At 35.8% G+C, this 19,993-nt stretch overlaps 3 protein-coding genes and 1 non-coding gene across 4 annotated transcripts; all 4 read right to left on the bottom strand.

The window, feature by feature from the left end:
• Positions 1 to 513: 513 nt before the first annotated feature.
• LOC112093950 lies at positions 514 to 620 on the bottom strand. The gene has a single exon (XR_002903280.1). It is a non-coding gene; the product is annotated as a small nucleolar RNA R71 (small nucleolar RNA).
• Positions 621 to 6,891: 6,271 nt separating this feature from the next.
• LOC21387212 (early nodulin-like protein 1) lies at positions 6,892 to 9,736 on the bottom strand. The gene is made up of 3 exons (XM_010110240.2): positions 9,583 to 9,736; positions 8,437 to 8,618; positions 6,892 to 7,062 (listed from the first exon to the last, which is right to left on the bottom strand). The coding sequence occupies exons 1-3, from the start codon at positions 9,734 to 9,736 to the stop codon at positions 6,892 to 6,894; spliced, it is 507 nt and encodes a 168-aa protein (XP_010108542.2).
• Positions 9,737 to 11,864: 2,128 nt separating this feature from the next.
• On the bottom strand, positions 11,865 to 12,266 carry LOC21387213 (early nodulin-like protein 1). The gene has a single exon (XM_024173579.1). The coding sequence runs from the start codon at positions 12,264 to 12,266 to the stop codon at positions 11,865 to 11,867; it is 402 nt and encodes a 133-aa protein (XP_024029347.1).
• Positions 12,267 to 15,964: 3,698 nt separating this feature from the next.
• On the bottom strand, positions 15,965 to 19,776 carry LOC21387214 (signal recognition particle receptor subunit alpha homolog). Its single transcript, XM_024173578.1, has 10 exons — positions 19,605 to 19,776; positions 18,089 to 19,081; positions 17,786 to 17,870; positions 17,565 to 17,660; positions 17,330 to 17,482; positions 17,130 to 17,237; positions 16,890 to 17,009; positions 16,603 to 16,728; positions 16,408 to 16,491; positions 15,965 to 16,327 (listed from the first exon to the last, which is right to left on the bottom strand). The coding sequence occupies exons 2-10, from the start codon at positions 19,060 to 19,062 to the stop codon at positions 16,202 to 16,204; spliced, it is 1,872 nt and encodes a 623-aa protein (XP_024029346.1). The 5' UTR covers positions 19,063 to 19,081; positions 19,605 to 19,776; the 3' UTR covers positions 15,965 to 16,201.
• Between the last annotated feature and the right edge of the window lie 217 nt (positions 19,777 to 19,993).

The raw sequence follows: 19,993 nt of genomic DNA on the forward strand, positions 1-19,993 counted from the left end.
TATATAATTATTTTCTTTTTGATTAAAAATAAAAAAAAACAAAAAAAATTAAAAAAAAAAGAATGCCGCTTAGGGTGAATGCATCGGTATAGAGATGAACTAGGGAGATTTGCTCAACGTCCAGATTTAGAAACCCCTAGTGAAATTTTATCCGACTCGTCTTCTATGTCTCTGTTTTTGCACTTAACGCGCACGGCCACCCCATCTTACATCATGTTCCCACCGAATGCACCGCCTACGGATTTTAAGCCGGGCATGATTGCACTTTTTCCAACCTTTCACATATTAGAGAACGAGAATCCATATGTACACATTCGGGAGTTTGAAGAGGTGGTGGCCACCTTTCACAGCCGTGCTGAGGCCGCAAACACTGTCAGATTGAAGTTTTTCCCTTTTTCTCTGAAGGATAAGGCCAAAAGCTGGTTGTATTCTCTCAGGCCCAAGTCTATTAGTACGTGGGAAGAAATGACGACGACATTCTTCAACAAGTATTTCCCACACCATAAGACTAATAATTTAAAACGACAGATCTCGAATTTCGCTCAGAAGGAAAACGAAACTCTCTATCAAGCTTGGGAGCGTTTAAAGATCTGTTAAAATCTGTGTCCCCACCATGGATATGAAAGTTGGCGCCTCGTAAGCTATTTCTACGATGGACTCACAATCTGAGAGCGCTAATTTGTCAAGATGATGTGCAATGAGGATTTTCTCCAAAAGGATCCTGACGAAGCTATCGAGTACCTGAATGAGTTAGCTGAGAAAGCTCATACTTGGACTGGACCGAGTGCTACTGAGAGCACTGGTAGGTCCCGACCAGCTGGAGTTTATCAATTGAGGGAAGAGGACAGTCTTAAGGCCCAAGTTGAAGCTTTGACGAAGCAAATTGAGGCCCTCAAAAGTAAAGATAGTAAAGGACCCTACATGGTGGCAAGGACAGAGGCACATGAGCCTTGTTTAGTTTGTGGTGGAATGGGCCATCTAGCTCAGGATTGCCACACTTTAAGTGAAATGAGAGGGGTATATGAGGAGCAGTGCAATGCATTAGGCACATACAAGAAGCCTTACGGACCTTTCTCACGGAGACTTATAATCCTGGTTGGAAAAACCACCCGAATTTCAGTTGGCGAGATTCGAACCAACAAGCACAATCATCTAGAAGGCAATGGAGATCAGAGCAACAATCTCAACCACCAAGGACATATTTTGCGCCTCAGAATAATATACAGTCGAAAGGGAATTCTCTAGAGGATACCCTAAAAGCTTTTGTGGACGCGCAAAATAAGACGAATCAAAGGGTTGATTCGATGCTCACGCAGCTGGTGGAAGAGAACAAGGAAATCAAAAGTCAGATCACAAAGTTGACAGAAGCTTTAACCATTCAGGAGCACGGTAGATTCCATCACAAGCCCAGTCCAATTTGAGAGGACAACACATGGCTCAAACTTCCAACTTTGAAGGTCAAAATATCAAGGAAGTTAACGCCATCTCTACTCGAAGTGCTAAGAATTTAGACACGGCATCGACAAGTACAACCACTTCGAGTAATGAAGAATAGGCTCAGGAGAAAGAAGAGCCAACTAAAATTCCGGTGAAGGTGCCTTTTCCCCAAGCTCTCCGACCTGCTGGGAAAGTGCCGGAAAATCAAAGTGAGATCCTGGAGCACTTGACACAATTGAAGATCAATCTTCCCTTACTACACGTGATCAAGCAAGTGCCAGCCTACGCCAAGGTTATCAAGGATCTGTGCACCATAAAGAGAAAGCACCACGTCAAGAAGACTGCATTCTTGACGGAACAAGTGAGCGCGGTGATTGAGCAGAAAACACCGCCGAAGTATAAGGATCCAGGTTGTCCTACCATTTCTTGCCAGATCGGGACACATGAATTCTACCAAGCGTTACTAGACCTAGGATCGAGCGTGAACCTCATGCCTTATTCGGTCTACTCGCAATTGGGTCTTGGAGAGATTAAGCCCACAACTGTGGTTCTGCAACTGGCCGATAGATCCATTAAGAGACCACGGGGAATAGTGGAAGATATTTTGTTGCAAGTCGACAAGTTTTATTACCCCGTGGACTTTCTTGTCTTGGATACACAATCCGTGGTGAATATGGAGTCATCCATTCCCATCATTCTAGGAAGACCCTTCCTTGCCACAACAAACGCACTTATCAATTGTAGGAATGGTCTCATGAAGATATCTTTTGGGAATATGACCCTTGAGGTGAATATTTTTCATATTCAACAGCAACCACGTGATGATGACGAGTGTCACCAAACATTTATGATCAACACACTTGTCGAGGAGGGGGTTCTGCCGCAAAGCAACTCTGAAGATCTGAAAAATCTCCTCCAAAATTCTGATTCTAAAAATTTCGGTTCTGTTGAGTTGGCTCACTTGTCTGCAATTTTCAGCAACTCACAGGACAGAGGAACCAAGTTTGGGTCACCATGTTTTCAGGAGCTCCCAACAGAAGGAGAAAAACCGAAATCATCCACTGAGGAGGCTCCAAAAGTCAAGCTAGCCCAACCACCTGAGGGCTTAAAACATGCGTTCTTGGGAAATGAAGGCACATTCCCAGTCATCATCTCGTCTAAACTCGATGCATTGTAAGAACAACGATTGATTGACATGCTAAAAGAGCGTAATTCCAGGATCAAGGTGAAAATGAAAGCGACTCATGACAAGCAGAGCCTGAGGAAGAATTACTTAGAGCGGGTGAACCAGGTGGAAGAGATCATTTCGACGACCCCGTTTACCAGCCTTGAGTAGTTTGCTCACATCTTCTGTACCATATTTTGATTTTTTGTTTTTCTTTGCATTTTTTTTATGTGTGTTTTTGGAGAATCATATCAGGAAGCTCAGGCTGTGCTCATAAGTGGAAAGCTCATCGTCCAGGTGTCTTCTTTCTCTATTTTTCATAATTTTTGACACTGAGGACACTGTCTGATTTTGGTTGGGGGTGGTGAGCATATTCATGCGTAAGAGTGATTTTTGTCACGTTGATATTTGGGTTAAAATTTTTGCAAAGTTGTCTGAGTATGATTTCAAAATGTTTGGTTTGAGTCGATTTTCGCTGTCTTGGTTACTAAGAAATTACTTCCAGAGTTTCTTTTTGCACATGCTAGACCTTGTGGTAAGATGGATGTTAATGCATGTCAGCTGAGAAAATTCTTGAGTTTAAGTGCTTGATTTTTGGTGAGTCAAGAGAGTAGAGAAAATGACTTTTGAACTTTCATTGATCTTTTGAGCTGGTAAAATCACTATTAGAACATCATTACATGGTTAGTGGTATGCTTGATGCATATGCTTGAGGGATGGATTTTGGGTTAGATAGGAATGATCTTATGTAATAGAGCCTCATTTCTTATTTTTCTTTAAAAAAAAACAAAAAAAAGACTGAGCAAGAGCAACATTTCACAGATCTTGTAGTTTAGTGTTAATCACATTTGATGCTATATAGCTATTTGTTAAAAGAACACCTTTCTACATTCACTTCAGGTTGTCTCTTACCAAAAAAAAAACAAAAAACAAAAAAAAAGAAGTAATTATTTTCCTATGCATTTTTTTTGGCTCTTTGTTCGTTTATGTAAATTTCTGTTTGACCCGAAGGAAATCTCAAAAGCGGGTTTGTGGTAAGAATGGTGGAATGTTCTAGTAGTTGATTAAACCTATCTTTTGGTCAACGTTCGTTTGACTGTTTGTCCTAAATTTGACCTTCCTCACACTGAGCGTTGATTGTTTCATTTCCAACTCCATGAGAGAAAACCTTTGCACTCAAATATTAGATCAATGGGGTTGAGGCTTCTACTTGGTGAATTTTTCAAAGCTGCATGTGTTATGGTCAGTGGTAAGAAGGTTATGGTTTGAAGCACACACACACGACTCTGGAGTTATGACTGAAATAACCTTGATAGTATCTTTTGACTTCTTCCTGACAGTTTGTTTGAAATACTCAGGTGACTAAGCGAGTTGAGACTTAGATTTTCTTTGTGACATGATTTCTCTTGCGCTTGGATTGCTAGAGACTAGCAATAAGCAGGTTGGGGGTTGTGATCAGTGCATGAATATGCACCCTAAATACTGCTTTTGATTTATATAATATTAAAATATTTAAGCTTTAATTAAGCAATTCCATTATTTTTATTCATAATATTTTTAATTGGAATTTGTCTAGTTTTTGCTTAATTATTTACAGATAAAAAGTAGTATAAAAAGCTACACTAAATTAAGCCATGAAAGCCATATTTTCAACAACACAGAGCCAAGCCGTTCAGCTAAGCCGAGTCAAAGCCACCGAGCCAAGCCACTGCACAGTCAGCGCGGAAATCCGCGCCCGTCTCTCCCGCCATCGCGCGCCTCGCGCGTCAACCGTACGCGGCACCTCAGGGAGCGCGTCCCATGCACGCGCGTTCTCTTGCGCGTTCCAAGGCTTTCCTCCCATGGGTCCCGCGTCTGCTCACGCCAGACCTGCCGCTCACTCTGCACACGACACTTGTCCAATGTGGGTCCCAGCTGTCCCCGCGACAGCCTTCTGCCAGCACACGCCAGCCACTCTGAGCACGACACGTGGTGGCTCAATTCCCTGCCTCCAACCAAGCTTCGACACGTGTCTAGATGATGTGCTGAATCCGGATTTCTTCTCCTCAAATTACCAGATTTCTTCCCCAAATCAAATATATGATTTCTCCTAATTTATGTGTAATTTTATTTTATTTCCTTTTCTTTTATAATTTTATAATTTTACTATTTATTTCCTTATTTGACAGGCAACCTCTAAACACTATAAATAAAGGGGTTAGCCTAAGGTTTTGAAAAGCTTTGAATATTCAGTTTTTTGTCGTCTTGCTGTCAGTCTCATATTTTCTCTCTAGAACTTGTGAGAATGTTTTGCAAGATAGGCTAGAGTTTTCTTGGTGAGGTTAGAGATGAACTTCTGTTGAGTGACCCAATTCGGGGTTTTGATTCCTTGTTCTGTAAACTTCAACATCTGAATGAATTAAATCTCATCTATTTTTCTATTACTTTTCAAAATATTGTGTGCCAATTTTATATAAGTTCAGTCACGCTTTTCTTATGTAATTCTGTCATGTAATGTTTTGTTATTCAAATTATTTTACAAATTGTCTTTTACTGCAATATTGTCAGATTGATATATTGTCGATTTTAGATAACTTGTAATAATAATATTTCTGGAGTCAACATATATATTTAATTTATTTGGTTATTTAATATTGTGAATCAAAACTTGGATTGGTGAATGAAACATTAGGGATTCTCGACACCTCACCGTTTTTATTATTGAATTTTCTTCATACAAATTCCCTCATTTCTATTTTATTTGCAACAAAATCTCAAAGACTATTCTTTTTCTTTAATTCACTTTTCTCTAATGCTCTTATTCTGTTAGTCTTTCTTGTTATTTTGTTATCTCTCTGTGGATACGACCACCCTTCTGTGCTACAATTGACCGCTTATGAATATCACTTTTGGGCGTTAATCAAGAGATAATATTTTTTCCTTTATAATAGGAAATTGGTCAGAACAATCGATATCTAAAAAGTCACGTAAGTTTTCTAATCCACTTTCTAAACCTAATAATTTTAATCTAGGGTCGAAAATAACACCGAAACCATACAACATTGGTAATTTAGACCAATACTTTTTAAACTTCTTTTCCACAGAAGCGATGGGAACTCCTAAAATCTCGTGTGTCTTAAATTCACTAAATGAAATAGCCATTCTTAAAAGTTCTCCTAACGCTAATGGTGACGTTGGGTAATAAGTTCCACTAAGCTTTAAGTAACTTCGTGAAATCTACCTAAAAAGTTATACAAGAGTTTGGTAATTTGTCAATTAGTTTTGTCTATAAATCCTGGTCCTAATTTTGCACTAACATAGTTTGTTATAACATCTTTATAGGGGATGCATTGGTCAAGCATTATATAAGTGGAGTTCCATCTTACGGGCATATCTAAGGCTAATGCTCTAAGAATTTGATTACATGCTTGTAGAAACCTAAACCAATATTGTATTATTTGATTACTACCTTGAATCCAAGCAATGTTATTTCTAATTCTTTTAATATGACCTGACATTGATTTTAAACCGGATTTTACTATTAAATTAATTATATGACATGCACAACGTTGGTGAAATATATCATTATTACCGAATAAACTTAAATCATTTTCAAAAAGTTCTATTGCTTTAGTATTTGCAGTAGCATTATCTAATGTTATGACCATTACTCTATCTCTTAAACTATATTCATCAATGACAGATAAAATTGTATTATATATTAAATTAGCGGTATGTGATCCTATAACACATTTAAAATCTAATATTCTCTTATCTAAATCAAAACCTTTAAAATAATGTCCGGTTACAGCTAAATAATCTTTGTTGGCAACGGCGGACCAAATATCCGTTGTTAACGCAATGCAACCACTAGTAGAGTGTAAAAGGTTGATTAATGCTTCCCTTTATTGTTTATATAATTTTAATGCATCTTTCCTAAGAGTAGTTCTTGAAAAAAATTGTACATTAGGATTATGTACAATTTTAATATAACGCTGCTAATTCCTTTTTTTGGTAAAATTAAGTGGTTGATCTAATGTGGCTACTAATCGTGCCATTTCCATACGATCGACTTGCGGATCGTATTTTCAAGTGCTTAGACCGCCGGTTTGACAGTCAAACAATAATTGTGTTTGGTAGAGATCGGCTCTGCCTCCTTGGTTTTGAAGACACTTTTCAGAGTGTCTTCTCAAGTGTGTAGTACCGTGAATAGTGTTACCTTGTAATTTATCACCATAATATTTACATTTATCACCACAGCATTTAACGTTACCGTTATTGTCGACTTCCTCGAATGTGTTGAAGTGCTCCTAAACTTTTGAGGTGCGCTTGCTTTTCTTCTTAGAACTTGCAACACTTACACTAGCACTTCCGCTTGCTTCTCCTCCATGCCTACCACCATTACGTTCACGACCTCTAGTACGTCCACCAAGGCTCGGATTTGCAGTTTTCTCAGCAGCTCTTTCTGTTGTTTGCGATTCCTGCGTATGAAAACATTAGTAGGAAATTGCCCTTCTTCGATGTTGAATTGGGCATCAACGGGAATATCACCACCATAACCAAAAGAATCCATTATGAAAAATAAGAGAGATTGAGAGCGCTTTGAGAGAGATTAAGAGATATTGAGAGATATTTGAGCGAGATTAAGAGAGATTTGAGAGAGATTAAGAGAGATTTGAGAGAGATTAGGAGAGATTTAAGAGAGATGGAGAGAAATTAAGAGAGGATGAGAATTTTTAGGTGAGGAAAATGGTTGGGGGAGGGGGGGTATTTATAGGAGATTTTTTGGGTTGAAAAAAAGTTTTTTTCCCTCAAATTTTCGGTTCCAACGGTAACACACACTCGGGTTGGGTTGGGTTCGGGCAGTGGGCCGGGCCTGGCAAAAAGTAGCTGTTGCATTTAAAAGTCGGGCTAACGGTAAAAAAATTCGGGTCAGGTAAAAATTCAAAAAACTAGCCATTTTTTTTGGGATTCGGGCAAAAATTCAGACAACGGGCCAGGCTTTGGGTTACGCGGGAAAATTTTAAAAAAATTCCGACGGACAGCGGTCTTGGGTTCTCCACGGGGCGGGCTGCTAGGAATGGTTTTTCTTTGAGTTGCCCGAGCCTGAGCCCGGCTAAAATGGTTGGACGGGCGGCGAATGGTGTCTACCCGCCGAACCTGAAAATTTTCATGGTTCAGGTAAGCCCGCCGCCCGAAGTTTCAGCACCGGTTTAGAGTTTGTTATTTATTCTCAAGAACTGAGCTAATTTGTATGAATTGGGACGAAAACCAATGGCAATACAATTAGAATTAGTCGTATGCATCGAGGCGCACCTCGTGTCGAGGCAAGGAGAAACATCCTTAAAGCTTACGCATTGAGGTGTAGGAGGTGAGGCACACGCTCTGAGCTGGCATGTGCTTCAGTTTAGAGCTTGTTATTTATTGTCAAGAACTGAGCTAATATTGTATGAATTGGGACGAAAACCAATGGCATTACAATCACAGAATTAGTGACCCTAAAAATAAAGAGGATAATACTCAGCCGAATAAATAACAGAAATTATTCAAGTAAATTTCCCTGAAATCATCATGTAATATAGCTCAAATTCCCCATATACCCAAATCAAACCCTGAAACTTGCGGCAAAAAACAAAAAACCAAACAACAAAACAAAATAAATCAAACTCAGATTCCCATATAGCTTCACAATTTTTCTCTCTCACAGCACAAGCATTCCCACCAAACCAGCTATTCCCACTGCAAATCCAACCTTAGTTGATCCAATGGCATCATTACTTGGCTGTTCATTTGGTGCTGGTGCCGAAGCTGGCGATACCAGAGTTAGTGTCTCCACACACAACATTAGCTAACACCTTCTGGCCCTTCTGGCAGTGGCCCTTTGCCCCGCTGATGAAATAGAACGGTTTGCACTGATCCAACTCTATCAGCGTCTTCTTGTTCCTGTATCTTTCGAGCGGCTTTGATGTGTTGCAGCCGTTGAAGTTCTTCTCCGTCACTCGGAGCACCGAGTCCTTTTTGGGGTCGAACTTGAATACTGTTTGTAAAATAGCAGAGGAAATGAGAGAAGATCTAGGAACATTGAAGTGGATTTTTCCGTGAAGAAAAACTCAGCTGAACAATTTGGTTACTATGATACCTTCTAAAAGGTTTCCTAGCATCAAATGTAGCATTGGAGTTTGGTAAACCGTAACGTTAAATTATAAGGTCAAAATATATAAGATCATAATATACATGATACTAGGATTGTTTTGTCCATTTCTTTTGTTTTTTTGTTTTTTTTCAAGATGTATGTTTACACAGCTTTTAGAATGAAAAAAAAGGAACAGTTTAAGTAAAATGATAATAAACACTGCATTCTTTTCTTGGTAAAGGGAACATATAATGCACAAAATAATAAGAGACAATTTTGATGTTGGTTAAGAGAGAGAGAGAGAGAAAACAAACGATTTAATTTTAACTAATGATAATTACCATAGTGTCATATCTTGATTCAAGGGCTATAATGTAATTTCTACTTAACCACTTATATTGCAATTTCTATTAAAAACAGATAGAAAAAAGAGAATAACGCAGTCACATAATTTTTCTGTTTGGAATTCTGTTAAAAAAAAAGATAAAAATCACATAATCACATTTCATCCCCTTCCTTTTTCGTTTGATTTTAACAGAAATTACATAAAAAATAATTAAGTGAGAACAATTCAAAATTTAGTGGGTAAAGTGAGAGTTTTTAAAGTTCATGGGCAAATTGAGAATGACTCTAAAATTCAGGGGGCACCATTGAGAATAATCCAAAAAATAAAAGAGAAAAAAAAAGGAAAATACATGAATCTTATGAGCACAAAAGAAAATGATGTGCAACTTTTTATCCAATTATGGGACAAACTTAGACGGGAAAATCATGTAGTGATGTTAGAACAATGCAATTACGAAAAAGGCGTGTGTCAAACTAATATTTAGAAGTTGATCAAGAGAGGAGTCAATTAGATTAAAATTACTGAGAATATCGCCACGTTCAAATATGGTGTTTTTGGCCCATTCATCAAGATGAGTAATACTCTCCGAGGAATTTGACGGAAGAGTCCATGAATTTTCTTTGCCACCAACCAGAATTTCCTTTGCCTTGGAGAAGGTGAACAAGAGAAAAACCATGGTCAAAATGGGAATTATGATTTTAGGGCAAGCCATAGGGTTTTGATTATATTTTGTGACTCTAATGAAAAAGATTAATATTAAACAATGTAATGCTTTTTAAAATATATATATATATATGTGAGACAATATAGTTTTTAACTGATTAAGTGATATTTTATAACAGTTAAGTTTTATATTTTTATATTACCTCAAATCGATAGATGTACGTCACGTGTCAGAAACCGGCTAAATAGATTAGTCTTGTAATTTGATCGACCTTTGGCTGTAAATTAAAATCATCTCCCTTTATATACTAGTTTGAATGCGAAATGTCTCTTCAATTTACTATATGAGTATTAACCTTTCAATTTTAGTAACCTTTTAAATTTTTTATAAGTAGGCAAATAGGTTTCTTTGTAACCCCTCAAAACGAACAATATGTACACTTTGTTAGGATTACAATACTTGGCAATAATATTAATCATACATGTCATATTCAACAAAGCAAGCTATCCTTTAATTGAAAAAAAAAAAAGGAGAGCATTTTGCACGCTTGGAAACATAAAGTTTCACTTTCAAGGTTCTTATACTACAAAGTAATAATACTCATCAAATCGTGTGAATCTAGGCTTGGTCTAGAGATAAATAATTCCATACAGCCTCCAATGTTTAGGTTCAGAATTCAAATACCTTAATTTTCCAAAAAAAAAAAAAAACTTATGAAACGGCTGGCGATTTGTTAGGGGTAAATGTCAAAACTTTATTTATTTATTTTTGCTTGAAAGGCCAAAACTTTTATTTTTGAAGAAATTTAAATAAGGCTTCATGCAACTTTACGTTGCAATGAAATGAATGCATAGTATTCTCCACAAGTAACCAATGCAATATATTATAATCCAAATCAACCACCACTTCCATGGCGAGCATACAGATTATGCTATTCCGTGTTGCAAGCAGTGTTGCAAGTAGTGAGTGATCGACACGCCACCCGTTTAGTGAGAATATTATTCTAATTTAACTATTAACTTACTTAATTTGTTTATTTATCTATCATTACTTTGTCAATTTTTACGTTGCTAACTTTCTAATTTTCATTTTACTCAAATTAAATTTTATTAGAAGATGTTTGCTTAAAAAATACTTATCTAAAATTTTACTTAAAAATTGAATAATTCAAGTCAATTTCGTGTGCATCCGCTTAGCTATTTTGGGTCGAGTGTTAATAATTAAATAAGAAAATGAAAGGAAGAAGAGAAGAACATTTAATGTGGTCTGGGAAGATTTCTGCTACATCCACATATTAAGAAAAGAAAGAAAGTTTACTCGTAAGTGGCATTATGAATGAGACTCTATATAAATAAACACTATACACGTAATTGGGTAAATTACCAAAGATTAAAAAAAAAACAAAACAAAAAAGTTCCCAATATAAGATAAATACAAATAAATTAAAACTAGCAATAAAAGGTATAACAATACATAAAATACTAACTTTCCGAGTGTGTGTTGTGTTATTGTGTTGTACCCATATTGTCACCCGTTGTTCATAGGATATGTCCGTCTGTTAGGCTTCTGTTTATATGATCACTTGCCAACTCAAATAATTACGAATTTTTCCCTTTAAAAAAAAATAATTTTTTTTTTTTATTTTTTTTATTTTTTTTTTATTTTTACCACAGCATGATACCAAATATATAACATAACCAACTCAGGTGAAAAAAGAAAACTTATATTAATCCTTAACTCATAAGTTTGAAACGTGATTAATTAGTATTTGATTCCTCTTTATTAATTATATACATGCTATATTGTCCCACATCATTCACTTGTGTACCCCTAAACTATCTATATGTCTAATATTCTCCTTTTCCCCTTTCCAAACAAGGTTTGGTGTCATGCAATATGGTGTTAATTTGCTTGTGTGAACTTAATTAGAGGATAAAACAAAGAATTGATTTGAACTGATCATAAGGCAATTGAATTTATTAGTAACATAAATTCCAAATGATAGAACATCGATCTTCAAAAGAAAATGCATCCTATTCCATACCTCACAACAAAGATAATAATAATAATAATATAAAATAATTAGAGAAAAAAAAAGCTCAGTTTTTACTGCATTCCTCAAGCATTTTTCCCCCCTCTCTCAGAACATAAGCATGTAATTGGTCACCAAGGAACCAATCCCAACAGCAAACATTCCAAGCTTATTCTTGCTAAGTCCACAAGCAGTGCCAGCTAATGGACGTGGTTGATCAGCTGGCGCTGGAGTTGGAGCTGGAGCAAGAATATTATTCGGTTCATGATGATGATGATGATGTCGAGACATAACGACCATAGCCAACTTCTGGCCTTTCTCGCAATGTTCCTTTTTTCCGCTGATGAAATAAAATGCCCCTGAATGGTTCAACTTGATCTCGGTATGCCCTTCGTCGTGTTTCGTAATCGGTTTAGACATGTTGCAGCTCCGATAGCTCTCCTCCGTCACTTCCAGTACCGAGTCTTCCCCAGCGTGGTATTTCCATACCGTTGAGGAAGAGAAAAACATGTAAGAATTATATGGACCTCCGCATATATATCTTTGATATATTAAAACTATGATCAAGAGTTGGTATCCTTAGAATTATCATGGAAATAAAAAATAATGGTTGAAGAAGTCATGGTTAAGGAATATTATTCATATTGATCTCTTTTCTGTTTATTTTCAAAAGTACATTGTGAAAATCATGCATCAAAGTTATAATTTTTGTACCTTCATATAAATTATTTATGCTTGAAGTGTTTAAGTACATTATTACTCTAAGTTCTTAATACAATGAAGGAAAAGGTAAGCATTTATGATCATGCATGGAGGGAAAATTTGTAATAGTACCACTTAACAGAGGCGATTTGTGATGAAACAACTTTTTCAGAGGCAAATTCAGGCATTTTCAGAAACGAAAACTGTTCTTGATAGTGATAGAAAACTAGAAAGTAAGATGTGCTAAGAAAAAAGAGTAATCCATATATTAATAATAATTGAGTTAAAAGGGAAGGAATTATGTGCAAAATAGAAAATCCATTTAATACAAAAGGCAAATATGATAATAATATTGGTAATATATATATATATATATATAAACGCGAGAGACTAACTCAAGTGGTTGGGTGCGTGAGTGTGTTCGCGTATTATCAGAAATATTTGAATCTTAATGGTTTCATTTCTAGAAAGAAAAAAAAATGTATATATGGATTAGATGAATAGTTACTTAGAACATCGCCAACTTTGAATCGGGTTTTCTGCGCCCATTCATTGAGGGTCTGCGAGAAGTTTGATGGAATGTTCCATGAATTTTCTTTGCCTCCAACCAGAATTTCTCGAGCTTCTGACAAGCTAGGTGACAGCAGGAAAACAATGGCAAGAAACTGAATTAAGTTTCTTAAGAAATCCATATTCGATATTCAAACACTACAATTTTGGTGAAGAAGAAGAAGAATTGATGTGATTGTTTAGTTTGGCTTGAGTACGAAGTTTGACTGAGCTCAAATGTTTATATATATAGCCGTTGGGATTGGTTTGGGACTCACGACGGGAATATGCTGAGAAGCCAAGCCATGACACGTGGCAGAAACCCAGTTGGCGACTTGCCTTTTACGATTTGATTGACAATTGGACCGAAAATGAATTCTTCTTCCTATTTGAAGCAAAAATGGTTCTTCATCCTCCAAGGTATATATATCCTTCCTTGTCAATTTCCTCATGTAGTTTTTGAATGTATGAACTGGTTTTTTTTTTTTTTTTTTTTTTTTTTTTTTTTTTTTTTTTTTTTTGTGATTTGGTCATATAACTACTTGACGAGGCTTTTCACTTTCAGATTGGGTAAGATCATGCAGCATAATTTAATCAAATTATATGATATTATAGCAAATACCGAAATATATTTTTTTTCCCTTTTTTCAATGTGGACACTATAAAAAAAAAGTTAGAGATAGGTTTTTTTATTAGATGAGATTATAGTTATTTATTTCAATTATTGATGGGGGATACATTCACAAATTTACATATAAAATACGGCCAACTGAAAAAAAAAAAAGGAGAAATTATAGAGATAAAAAAAAATCGATGGTTTATATGGTGCTTGATGTCCATAATTCCAACTTTTAAAGATTGCAAGTATATTGTTTCTCCGACAGAATTCACCACACAAACACCGAAACCCTTAAGATTTGGAAGCATATCGTTTCATTTTATAATTTCATGCTCAAATTTATAAATATATCATATTCTTGATATTGGTGGTGGGAGTTCTTATCAGACACAATAGAAGAATAATAAAAAAAAAATCAAATTCTTAAAATTTGAATATGAGCATGTGTCCCGCTGAATAACATGTAGCCCTGCCACTAATTACAAGAATTAAATTGTATTACATTTCTATCCAAAAGAAAAAAAAAATTATATTATTTTTTCGGAAGGAATTGTGTAATTCGTTTTAAACTATTACAGCAATTTGTGGCCAACTTAGCATTGCTAAATCGTTGAAAGTATTTGTAGTAGTTATACTATTAGTAAAAAACTACTATATAGAAGAAACTTAAGTGTTTGGTTTTCTTTTTTCTTTTCAAAGCTGTTGAACTATGTATAAAATTATTGTGTGGATGTATAATGACTAAAATAGATATATTTTAATACACCTATTTATAGTTTTAATTTTTTAAATGCTAATCTTAAGATCAACATTCACAATACTTTTACACCAAATACTAAAAAACTAATTTTAATTTTTCAATAATATTTATGATTTATTGTTGTTAATTTCAATAATCGTAACAATTACAATAATAAAATTAACACTAAATTTCTACTTTTCTTGTTATTTTAAAACATTTTATTAATTGTAAAATTTTTTCGAGTAAACTTTAGTATAGTATATTTTGTAATGTTTAAATATTTAAAATATAATTATTTATTTATTACTGAGAAAAAATGAGTAGATTGAATTATGTTTTAATAATTCTTATTTTAGTAAATTTAGTCAAAGGCACCAGAAACTGCTTTGTAAAAAAAATTATCTATTTTGCATTTTTAATCTGATTTTAATAAAATTAAATTACTAGAACGAAAATAGTAAAAAATATGCCAATATAAAAAGCTTAAAAAAGTATATTGACCAATATTTAGTTATAGAAATTAATAGGCCATAACTTGTCAAGTTATGGTTCATAACCAGATAAGTTATGGACAAACTTGTCAAGTTATGGTTCATAGCCATACAAGTTATGAACAAAAACCGTCAACAACTTGTCAAGTTATGGTTCATAACCAGATAAGTTATGGACAAAAATAATAATTTGACCTATTTATTAACTTATGTAAACTATTAGCCTATTAATTTTAATTCATCTCAAATTTTAGCCTATTTCTCTCTTTCTCCCTTATCATATTTCTCTCTTTCTCCCTTACCAAAAAAACTCCCTATTTTATTCGGGTTGGAACTTCGCAAGAGTTATGTTGGATTGATCGCGTTTATTTCGATCAACCCACTATTTTAATTACAGGTCCACATACAACTAAAAGAAATAATGAGTCATCATCAACTTATCTTTGGATAAGATCAAAGAACGTGGTCGGCCATTACTCTGCCATAAGGGTTTGCCTTTTACCATGGTTTTGCCAACATGCTTGAAGTCCAAGCATTAATGAAAAATGAGCTTTTGTTGTTAGTGTGCGTTTCTAAACATTTGAGTAGTATAACCTAATAAAGATTTATCAACTAGATATGAGAAATTATATACGTATATCAACCGTTTCTATTAGAATTTGGTCCGTATACTCTAAAAACTCTCATCTTGAATTTTGAATTGATTCTACTTAAATCTTTTCCTACCCAGACACGAAAAAAAGCATCATGTTGTTAAAACTTTCATTAAAAAATACGTGAAAAAGATCACAAAACCACACTTAACTCTCACATATTCCTGTCTGATTTGAACATAAATTCTAACAAAAGAGGTTAAATGGGACAACTATTCCAAAATCCGGAGGCAAAACGAGTTTTAAAATTTAAGAGAGAAAGAATGACCCAAAAGTTCCGATAGCACTAGTGAGATTAACCTTATCATTTATGACTCCTACGATCCAATTCTGGTCTTCAATTCATTCAATATGACGAGGCATTGCAAAAGCAGCCACCAAAAAACTAAATCATTTCACAAACTTCTGGTGCGTGTGTGCTATGACTAAAAGAAGATGCAGTCTTGCAGACATGATTAAAAGAAAATTCTAGCATATAACATAATTTACAGCCGCAAAAGGACCGATTCATCTCCAACAAGACAATTTATGGGGTCATAGAAGGAAACAACACCACAGAGGTTTGACAACAAACAAAGCAGCAGAGTTCAAAGAGTGAAATAGCAAATTGCGAAGCGTGCAAATGAAGACCAAACCAAACTATAAGATTTCGTCACTTGGAAGAGTAGTCAACAGGCAAAGCAGATTCATCACTTGAGGAGGGTCTTGACTATTGATTTCACGTTGAGCTTCTTCAGGTCCGTATACGACTGCCCACAGCCAACAAACATGACAGGAGCTCCAGATATGTAAACCATGGAGAGTGCAGCTCCAACCTACAAAAAAAAAGTCAATTCAGTTACACCAAATATTTCGAACAATTGAAATGTCCGATTGTTAAGAAGAGTTTGTCTACCTTGTCATCAATAGTATCAAACTTGGTGAGCAATATTCCATCTATCAGTCTAGGGTTAGGCGATGTTGACAAGTCCGCTAATTTCTGCAGATAAAAGGGAAGTTCTCAGTAACTTATTCTTGTAACAATTGATAGGATTGGTCGATATACTTGGAATTGGATGACAGGAACACATTATGAATTGAGAGTTCAAACCTGGTTAAACTTTGAAAGCTGATCAACGGCATCATTTCCAACCAGTGCCTCTCCGACGAACAAAACAAGGTCAGGATTGTTGAGGTATACGAGCTTTGAGAGTGCCCTCATTAGTGGTTCATTATCCTGAATTGCATATAACACGTCAGGGATTCAGAGCTAAAATATGAAAGTAGCAAAATACAAATCAAATTTGTAAAAATAAGATTTCAAGCAACTAATAGCCTCTTTTGTCCACCACAAAGATGTTGCTAACAAATAATAACTAATAAAAATAAAGGACTTACCTGCATTCTACCAGCTGTATCAACAAGAACCACATCAGAACCATTCCGTGTAGCTTCCTGGATTGCTTCCTTTGCCACAATTGCAGGATCTTTTTCATACCCCTTTTCGAATATAGGGATCTGACAATGAAAGTTGATTAAAGTTAATAATCACTATCCAGACCACAATAATGTCATGTGCGTGCATAAAGCCCATACTTGGTGAACATGCCTATGTTTTATAAATACCACATATTGTACCTGAAGTCTGCGTGCATGAGTCCGCAGCTGCTCAACCGCTCCAGAACGGAATGTATCACAAGCAGCCATCGTGACACTGACCTTATGCTGCAGTAGCCAGTAAGCAACCTGCAAAATTGCAAATAAGCCAATAACTATCTGTTAAAATGCGCGTCCTTAATTATGTATATGCTAGTGTAGAAAAGGGATAGCAAATAAACCTTAGCCAAGTTGGTAGATTTTCCAACTCCATTGACACCAACAAAAACAACAACGTATGGTTTCCTTTGCTCCTTGGCGGCATGCACATCTCTCAAGATATCAATAGAGCGCCTAGGAGTCAAAATGCGAACAAGGGCTTCTTCCATCGCTGCCTGTAATCAGTTTCAAACCTACAATTAGCCTCAACAAGAAAGAAAGAAACGGCAACATCATTTACTGGAATAAGTCACAAACCTGCACTGTCGAAGAAATCCTTGTGAATGAAGCCAACTTTTTACCTTCAAGACTTGTAGCAACCGATTCACATAGTTTCTCAGCTATCTCCTCAGCCTATAACATGCCACAACATAAGTTAGCTGCCTTCATGGGCTATTCATGGGATAAGGGATTGCGGATAACTCATGGAAAACATAAGAATCGAGAAAAATAATGGAAAGAGTAAACGAAGAACATACCACGTTCTTTGTCATAAGCCTGTCTTTAAGAGCTTTCAAAGCAGGTTCCAAGTCTGACTTGTCCAAATTCGCCTTGCCAGCAATACTGCCATGACAAGATGAAAAGAAAAAAAGGGAAAATTGAGCATCAATGGCATGAGAATCTAAAAATCTCAATAAAACTCGAATAAACTTAGCAATACATGTATGATTATTGCATACAAGTAAAATGATGCGTTGTGGGTGCTTCTCCACAAGATTAAAAAAAGTTAGGAACTGGGATATTGACTTTTTTTATTTTGAAAAAAAAAAAAAGAAATCTACCTCTGGAGCATAGACGAAAACCACCCCTTCTTCTTAGTATCAGGCTTACTTTCCTTCCCCACTTCTTCCTCCTCTTCACCCTCGCTTTCACTGCTAAAATTCTCTTCTTTGTCCATCATACTTTCACCTTGATCTGCTGCCACAACCTCTACAATGTTGTCCCCATTCTCACCCACAGAATCTGTGAAATCCAACTTTGTCTCAGGAGGTGAATCGTCCCAAACTCTATTCTTCTTTGTTATCATTTTCTTGGGCTCCACCTTAGGGCCCTTAATAACAACAGTATCCATTTTCTTCCCACCTTTACTTCTAAGCTTCTGGAGCTTATTTACATCAAAAGCCCCAATATTGGAACTTGTGTTTTCTTTCCCATTGAAGAGACCATTTACCTTAGGCTCTTCCACAGCAACACAATTACCATTGGAGAAACCATTCTCCAATCTACGCCGCCCTTTCACGCCATTGCCATCACTGCCATCGCTTCCCAAACCACCTTCAGTCTTCTTCTTATTTCCTCCTTCAGATCCAGCCTTTTGAACCTGCCCTTGCTTCTTGTTACCAGCCAGGGGCTTGCCCACTGGCTTCGATTTCTTCAACTCTTCGGCGCGAGCCTCAGCCTCCATTCTAAGTTGCCTAAAAGTCTCATCGAAGTCATTGTAGACCGTCCATTTAGGATCATAAATCTCCGAGAACTCGCGCTTCACTGCGGAAAGCAGATCATCCACATACAAGAGGTGGAGAATTCGCTGATAAACGGCAACAAAGACGAGGCCGAGTTCATTGTGGAAGGTCCATTTGAGGGTGTAAGCTGCTCCTGGGGCATCATAGTTGTAAGATGCTGCCCCAGAGCGCTCCTCCAAAAGACATGATCGGATCAAGGTGTCAATTGGAGACCCTTTAAGGGCGTTTCCAAGTTCCTTGCAAGTCCAGAGGATTAACCCTCCTCTTGTAAATATCAGCAATTGTTCTAACATCTTACTATTATTGAATCCCCTGCAAAACACATCAAAATTTCAAAATCAGAATTAAAAGAAATTGGAATCTAAAACAGACACGAAAAGTTAGGGAAAATCGGAAGGAAAACCTAAAAATAAAATGCCTTGCATCAAATTTCTTGTCCTTCAGACAACATACGTAATGGATTAAAAACTTTTATATGATTCCATACGAAACACGTTATTTTCAGATTAGCTCGATTTGGAAAATTAAGAACCACGCAATCAAATGAAATATTCAAGGATTTTCCGAGAAACTGAAATCAAGACGAGCTAATCTCGTGTCAAAACCGAAAGAACGTATTCAATTACAAAAAAAAAAACAAAAACAAAAACAAAAAAACAAAACAAAACAGAACGAATTCGCAACAAACCCGATTCCCAAATTCCATACTTTTCCTACGTTTTCTAGCTAACCAAAAAACTCTCAGAAACCGACGAGATCAAACCTTCAATAAACTCGATAAATTCAATTTTCGAAAAAAAAAAACGGTCGGAAAGAAAAGGAGAGAAGAAAATACCTGTTTTGTCTTCGATTCGCGAGAAACACCACGAGGAAAAGGAAAATAAAAAGAGAAAAAATGAAAAAAAAAAAAATGAAATTATTCTACATTCGGAGAAGGTTCTGATCCTTATATATAATGGGCCTGAGAAGAGAAAAGGCCTTCTAGTTGACTAATAAAAGGACACGGCTTTACCCATATTGATCGACTTCCACCGAGGGACAAAAATTTTCGGCTTTTCTGCGGCATGGCAGAGCAAAAACCATAGTTATAAGGTTATAGTTTGTTCATTTTACTGAGTTAAAATTTAAATTTTATTATAATAAAAAATTCTCAAAAATAATTATATTTAATTTTTTTATTATTATAAAAATTTTTTAAATAAAGTCATATATCAACTCGAATTA

Source organism: Morus notabilis, unplaced genomic scaffold (assembly GCF_000414095.1).
Source record: "Morus notabilis unplaced genomic scaffold, ASM41409v2 Scaffold495, whole genome shotgun sequence".
In the NCBI taxonomy this organism is placed as follows: domain Eukaryota; kingdom Viridiplantae; phylum Streptophyta; class Magnoliopsida; order Rosales; family Moraceae; genus Morus; species Morus notabilis.